The sequence below is a fragment of the Lolium rigidum genome, chromosome 5 (assembly GCF_022539505.1).
Source record: "Lolium rigidum isolate FL_2022 chromosome 5, APGP_CSIRO_Lrig_0.1, whole genome shotgun sequence".
Classification (NCBI taxonomy): domain Eukaryota; kingdom Viridiplantae; phylum Streptophyta; class Magnoliopsida; order Poales; family Poaceae; genus Lolium; species Lolium rigidum.
In genome coordinates this window covers 13,409,168-13,416,620 of record NC_061512.1, presented here as the reverse complement: position 1 = coordinate 13,416,620, position 7,453 = coordinate 13,409,168, and the positions used below count along the sequence as shown (strand labels likewise).

The following is a 7,453-nucleotide window of genomic DNA, read 5'->3' as shown; positions in this document are numbered from 1 at the left end:
TCCAAAGCGAAACGAGGTATCTTTGCTGGCTATGCCGCGGACTCGCACACCTATAGGGTCTACAATAAGACCACCGGCCACGTGTTGTGAAGTTCGACGAGAATAATGGCTCTCAAGTGAGGCAGAGTGGCCTTTGTGATGTCGGTGATGTAATTCCTCCCGGGGCCATAAAGAAGAATGAGTGATGGATTCTTTCGCTCCATTGAGGAACCCCTTGTAGACGAAGGAGAAGGGTCAAGCTCTACTCATGCGGAGCATGCGGAGCCTTCACTATCACAAGACCAAGCTGTTGCACAGGAGCAATCTAATGGCAGCCAAAGACAAACTACGAGCCCTCAAGTTGCTGATCAAGGTCATTCCAGGACACTGAAATCTCTAACCTCAACTGCATCGATATCTCCAAGGTCCGAGGCACTGGAATCTGCGGCCACTAGGATCCCCGGAAGTTTTAGACCCTCTCAAGGATAAGACCATTTTGCACATCAATCTAGCGCCAAAATCATGTGGTGCTCTTATTTTTGTGTGAACCTCGTGTAAAGTTTCTAATCGAAAACATGCTTCTCCCACTAACTGCATCTTTTTCTAAACCTAAATCTAGCGTCGCCTCTACCTACGCCTCCTCCATAAATCAGTTTTCCCTCCTTCGACCAACCTCGCCATCGTCGGGAGGGGTGGGGAATCCGATCTATGTACTGAGTTTTTAATAAAAATAGTGTTTTATAGGGTTTGGTATTTGTCTTGTTTCTGACATCTACCTCCATGGAGAGGGGAACATTTATAATAAGTGATCTTTAGTTGATCGTTCGACGACGAGACCTTCTTCTCGGCGTTAACGGTGGTGCTGAAGATTACAATTTTTTTTAGGTACGAGTTTTCAAATCTTGCTTCTCCAGATCGATTTTTTGGATCTTTTCTCATGGGTGTCGCGAGAAGAATTGTCCTTGCAATATTTGTTCCGACTCCTACGTCCTCCATAATGATTCGTATTTGCGGCTCTCCAAGGATGTGTTGGTACTCTTGCCAATGGTATTCTTTTTCCTAGTATGGTATTTTTGCCAACGTTGATTTACTTTTTTAGTGGTTGCGAGTGTGCACGTAGCTTTGCCGCGGCGATTCAAATTTAAATTATAGGATATAACCTTTGTTGGTATTATTTGGTGACTGCTTTCAGAAAAATGCATTATTATGTCATGAAAGAAAGAAAAAAAATCTTAAAGATTTTGTCGTTTAATTTGGACTTTATGTAATCGCTGGATTTGCTTACCACGAATATACTTACTCCTAGTAGTATATGGTATTGGTTGTGAAAATACATAAAAAAAAGACGTGCATCTCCTCTCTTCCCCAAATCCACCGTCTGCGATGGTGGCGCCCCTCCGCCGCCGCCGGTGTACGGGCTGAACGCCGACGCACCATTCTCCGAGGAGCACCGCACGAACCACCCAGCGTCGCTTCCCAGAAGACCATAAAGGCCGTCATTTGCGCCGGGTTCCGTTTTGGATTCGGCAGTGGACCGGTTCGCATCACTCGAATCCGGTTCCAAACCAATCTCCGATCTGTTCAAAGACAACCTGACAAGAGTAAAACTGAAGACCTGCAGAATCCAACTACAGGAAGCCAGCCAGACTGAGGATCGATCACCATGGAAATGGAGGAGGAAGCCTCTTGGCTTTCCTACTATGACGCTGATTCATCTTCCAGGGCGAATTCTACAAAAACCATGGAGGAAGCCAGTGGTGGGGGCCAGGGCCACTCGATCTCCGCTTCGACAGATGATACGAAATTGTCATCAGAGATTGATGAGGAAGCCAATGAGATGGGCACTCAGACAACAGAATTGGACGAGATTGAGGAAGCCTCTTGGCTTTTCTTCTATGACGCTGATTCATCTTCCAGGGCGAATTCTGCAAAAACCATGGAGGAAGCCTCCGCTTCCACAGATGATACGAAATTGTCAGAGATTAAGGAAGCCAATGAGATTGAGGAAGCCAACGAGGGGACGGTGATGCAGACCGGCCAATTCTTGGATATGGGCTCCAGGGCCTTCCTAGCGAATTTGTACAAATTGTTCAGCACAACCTACAAAGATGATGATACGAGTGAGTATACTCATTGTGTGCCTCCCTTATTACGTTGCTTTATTACTTCCTTCACACAATGCCGCATCCCTCAAACTAGGGGTGTGCGAAACTCACACCGTTTTAAACCCTTCTAACCGGTCAGTGTCGCCTAGTTCATTTTTCTTTACAAACCTAAATCTTATTTCCAGTTTAGTACAAAATTTTGAACTAAGCTCAAGCAGGTGAAACCTTGTGACACCGTGTTTGCCCACCCGTACCTGTAACCATGAAGATTACTTAGCAACAAGGGGTTTGCTTTACTATACTTTACTTTATACTTGTAGTGACCAGTCCTAATGTTTTTTACCGGTGGCTGGCTGGCTGGCTGCAGCGTCATTGAGTCCTATGCACTTCACACACGCTACACAGCCGGGTGACGCCGCTGTCGTTGCTAGTACCCTGCAGATCTTCTCTCTCAAACTCCAAGAGGTAAACCAGGAAGCTCTCGGGTCGAACTGGCCGCTGCATGTGTACGGCACGGTTGCCGCCCGAGACACCGTGGATCACAATCGCAACATTCTCTTCCACCGTGCAAGGGAAAACTGCCAAATACTCACTCAAAAGGTCCGCGCGCGCAGTTTCTCTTTACTTCCTTTTGCTTGCATCTCTATTCGTTTGTTTCTTATATATATATCCGGACCGGATGGGAATTGTTGCAGGATCCGTGTTTGCAATTGACCGGCCCGTCTCGTGCAATCGTTGCTATAGACCCTGTTGACTTGGAAATCCAACTGAAAGTAAAGGGCAGCGGAAGAAAGGCATCAGAAGATAGAGTGCTGATGCGTCAGACCTTCGTCTACGGCGGCGGCGGTAATATTAGTGAGACCACTCTGCTCGGTAATGACCACTGCAAAATCATGCTACGGTGTGCCAGGTTGGAAAACACGGTCCAGGCAACTATAGTGGCTGTCCGTGTTATCAACTGGAGGAAGAGGGCATGGCCTTTTAAACATGGTGGTAAAGTTAGCTGTGTTGCCAAGGGGCCAATTGTTAAACCTAAAGAAGAAGAAGAGGAAGAGGTTGTACTTCAAGATCAAGTGACGGCGGCTAGCACTTCCCGTGATGGTTACCTTGATCTGTCAAGGCGTGTTGTTTCTGTAGAGTTAAACGGAGAGCTGAGGGTTATCATCCGTTCGCCCAAATTCCGTGGCCATGTCTTCTTCCCGGCCAAGGAATGCAAGTCAAGCCGCGGCATATGTCATCTTGGCCCCTATGAGGTGGAGGTAACTATTGCTTGGTCGCTGCTGATTCGAGACAAGCGGTGTATCTCGAGGAGGGAAGAATGTGTGGATGACGATGTTCAGGCGTTCGAGCATACAACGAAGTGGATCCAGCGGATGAAGGCAACATTGAAGAGCCAGTCGGCCACGAAGATCTACTCCTTACTCGATCTTATCTCCAAGAATGCCATGAAGCTCAAAGCCGAGCCAAAGCTGAGGATCAGCGACTATAGCATTAGCGAGGTCCAGATCCACATGAATAACATGTACAGAGACGTGACGAGTTTGCTGCGGATGATGGAGAACAGGCACGACAAATACGGACCGAATGCGCTCTTCAATGGGTTGGACCAGTTCTGCACCTGGTTGGAGCAGATGGGGCTTCTTAGTTACAAGCGTACCTTGAAATCCCAATCGTTCTCCGAGCTGTCCAGGGAGACTCTGGAGGCAGCCAAGGTGAAGGATGAGGTGTCACCGAGGATTTCCTCTTCCACAGACATTAAATTGGAGATAGAGGAAGCCAACGAGATGGGAGAGGAAGACGAAGATAGCGATAAGACGCAGACTGAGGAGGAGTACTTTGAGTGGTACCGCCAGGGCTGGGTATTGAGTTGGTCCATATTTTGCGGTAGCTTCACAGAGACGAGTAAGTAAACATTCATTCACGCTATTTATCTGCTCATCATTGTGTTCTTCTCTCGTACTGCATTTTGTACCATTCATTCATTCTTTAATAAGGGATGGAAATTACGTAATTACTCCTAGTAGCCAGGCGAATGAATTCTCTAAACATTTGTTCATGCCACTTATCTGCTCATTTGTTTCCTACTGCATTTGGTATCATTCGTTCATTGTTCAATAAGGGAAGGTATTTACTTTATTACTCCTTGTACCAGCGGAATGAATTCTCTAAATACTCTTCCTTTTTGATTGATGGCTGCAGCATCATTGAGTCCGATGCACTTTACACACAGTACACCGGGACACCGCCCACGTGGTGCTTTGGTCGATAGCACTCTGCAGATATACTCCATCAAAGTCACAGATATAGAAGATGATTCTGGCTTGAACTGGCCGCTGCAAGTGTACGGCGTGGTTGCTGCAAGAGACACGGTGGACCGCAATCGCAACATTCTCTTCTCGCGTCAGAGGAATAACTGCCAAATACTCACTCCAGAGGTCCGTATAGCATTTTTTTCTTTCTATTTTCTGTTTCCTGATAAGGATAGCGTGTAGTTAAGAACACATATCAAGCACTAAACAATTAGGCAAGAAGTAGAAATAATGCAAAACTGAATAATCAACGTCAAATGCAGGATCCATTTTTGCGCCTGACTGGTCCGTCTCGTGCAATTGTGACTGAACCTGCTTATGTGGAAATCGAGCTGAAAGTGAAGGGCACAACAAAGTCTGAAGATAGTGTGTTGATGAGACATCGCTGGTACTACAGCAGCAGTTATCAAGGGTTACGCACTCTATATACCCCTCTGGAAGGAGACTACTGCACAATGGTGTTAAGCGCAGAGACACTTGGAGCCTCAGTCCAGGCAACCATCGTGGGTATCCGTGTCCGTGTTCCTGAAGGGAGCCCAAACCCTTTTGAGTATGGCGGCCGGGTTGTTTGCTCCTCTCTTCCTCGGAGGAAAGGGGAGTTGCCTGATTCTGAACACATTGCTGCTGACCCCTCGTTTCGGCAAGTCGTGCTTCAAGATGGAGCAATGACTACTTGTTCAAAGGGTTACCTTAATCTAGCAAGGCATGTCGTCTCTGTAAAACTACGGGGAAAGCTTGAACTTGTGATAGAAGCCAGATCGCGATGTGGGGCTATGGCTGGTCAGGTAGTAGTATCCATCGATGCCCAGGAGTGCAATATAACCGAGAATATATGTCACATTGGCGACTCTGAGCTGGAGATCACTGTTGCTTGGTCCCGTCTTGTTGAGGACAAGGCGTTTGTCTCGACGTTATGAAAGAAGTTGTATTTTCATTTAGTGTTTCCAGTAGCGTATGGATTGATGTCATCTACAAATATCTGTATGTCGTATATATTATGCAATGCGAAGTAAATCGTCATTTGTGTATCCTTCTGGTTCTATTTCTTACTAATGTATGCCAACACTATATTTCCGGTGGCAGAGCATTGTTCTTCTTACTAAAACTGAACAAATTTGCTATGGCGCTCCCTGAACAAAATATAGTCAAGCTCATGTGAGCAATTTTAGTAGACTGAATATTGCAATTGATGATAAGGCTTGATGAAATACATCTAATGTACCATGGGCTTGTTGAAAGTTTGCTTCTACTTGATGATTGATATTCTTGGCATTTGTGTACAAAATTAAGGCTTCTATTAAATCTTCCTTGTCCTTGTTTATCTATCTAATACAATACAATCCTCGTAATAGGATATGAGGAGAATGCATGCTTTGTAGCTGAGGAGAATGAGTAAGCATGGGCTTGTTGGTGTTCTTTTTAAACAGAAATGATTATGAAATAAAAAATTCAGATTTTTTTTGGAATTATTGTGAATCCATTCCAATTGAATATTTTGTAATCAAATCCTTCAGTTCAAAGTTTTGAGGTCTTTAAAAAAGTGGATTAATCAGATGAGGACAAAGAGAGAGTCCATTCCACATATCAATACTGACAACAATGAAATTTCTAGTAAAAGGAAAATCCGTCTAATTTGTAAGTCGTGAGGGTTCAAGTCCCTCTATCCCCAAACCCTCATTTATTCCCTAATTTATAGTATTTATCCTCTTTTTTCTTTTTATCAATGGGTTTAAGATTCATTAGCTTTCTCATTCTACTCTTTCACAAAGGAGTGCGAAGAGAACTCAATGGATCTTATCCTAGAATTTGCTATCATATAAGTAATCAGGAGCAGTTTTTCCCGAGTAGTTACCGGTGCAATATTATATTACTGTACTAGCTTTTAAGTAGACTTTTCCTCAAATTTCAGGGATTTACTATAATGTTACCACTTGTTTTACAGGTTCTTAGCACTTTGGGTTTGCTGCAATTCTGAACCATGTTCATAGGTGAATTTTTTTTCCCTCTAATGGAAATAGTACTTTTGTGTCTTATAATGGAGCTTTGTTATTTTCGGTAGGTGAACCCTCCCTGCCTGTTTACCTCTAATGGAAAGAGTATTCTTCCATACAGACCAGTGGGACAGAAGCAGATGAGTTATGCTTTTTCCTTACGTTATTATCTAACTCTAATCTTGTGTGCACAATGGAGGGAACACAAGGCTATCTGTTGTTATTCAGGCAAGCCTTCTGATGCACTGTAGTATTGTGTCGATTGCATTTCTACACAAAACTTTTACGGAATCCTTGGTGCTTGGCAGCTTGTTTGGTGGTCAGCTGGCTGTTTTCCTCCATCAAAGTCAACTTATCGTTCTTCGCCCTTCCAAAGTTGGCGCTGAAATTACATGGAATTTGTTGATCTATCCGCTAAAATTGGTTGCAAAAAATGCCGGTGTTGGGAGTCTGGTTAAAAGGTTCCGACTGCCCAAAATTAAGTCAATATACTAGGGAAGCTCTTAACCTTCCTATACTGCTGTCACTCTATTCAGACTAGTCCAGCTCATAGATTTTGGTGTGCTTTTCCCCATGCATCCACCATTTGGTCATCCATCTGGTCTACGGTCGCCTGCTTATGCAATTGAAGAGCATGTTTATGTGAACGCACAGCAATACAATACAATGCCATAGTAAGGCGGCGGCAGTCTCAGGCTAAAGCAGATTCAGAAAGGTATCTGACTGAGCAACTGTCCAATATTGGGCAAGAAATGGCTCAACGTGGGAAAAGAAAAAACCCACAATTGAAGAAAGATATCGTCGAGTTTCTTATCACAATCTAGGAGGAGCTGTTGAGTTCTTAAACTAATGGAGGATACACAATTAGTTTGTTCATGGCGAAGATAAGTTGTCTCTGCCTCTTCTTATGAGCTATATTATGCTGATCAAATTTGAGAAGAGGTTGGTGTCGTAGTTCATATTACATGACAGCAGAGTCATCTACCGATGAAGCTTCTTTCGATAGAATAGTAGTATATATACTCAGGAATCTTGGGCCAGCCTCCGGTAGCTGATAGAACTGAAGTTC

The 7,453-nt window shown here is 44.3% G+C and overlaps 1 protein-coding gene across 1 annotated transcript; it reads left to right on the top strand.

Annotated features, from left to right (window-relative positions):
* Positions 1–1,642: 1,642 nt before the first annotated feature.
* LOC124655633 lies at positions 1,643–5,310 on the top strand. Its single transcript, XM_047194496.1, has 5 exons — positions 1,643–2,099; positions 2,452–2,684; positions 2,780–3,986; positions 4,284–4,519; positions 4,657–5,310. The coding sequence occupies exons 1-5, from the start codon at positions 1,643–1,645 to the stop codon at positions 5,308–5,310; spliced, it is 2,787 nt and encodes a 928-aa protein (XP_047050452.1).
* The last annotated feature ends 2,143 nt before the right edge of the window (positions 5,311–7,453 follow it).

What these genes read in the sequence shown, in the direction of transcription:
- LOC124655633 (XM_047194496.1), top strand. Translation starts at nt 1,643, where the DNA reads ATGGAAATGGAGGAGGAAGCCTCTTGGCTTTCCTACTATGACGCTGAT. An exon ending in GCCAAATACTCACTCAAAAG is followed by an intron (nt 2,685 to 2,779) that starts GTCCGCGCGCGC and finishes GAATTGTTGCAG; the next exon opens with GATCCGTGTTTGCAATTGAC. An exon ending in CGGTAGCTTCACAGAGACGA is followed by an intron (nt 3,987 to 4,283) that starts GTAAGTAAACAT and finishes TGATGGCTGCAG; the next exon opens with CATCATTGAGTCCGATGCAC.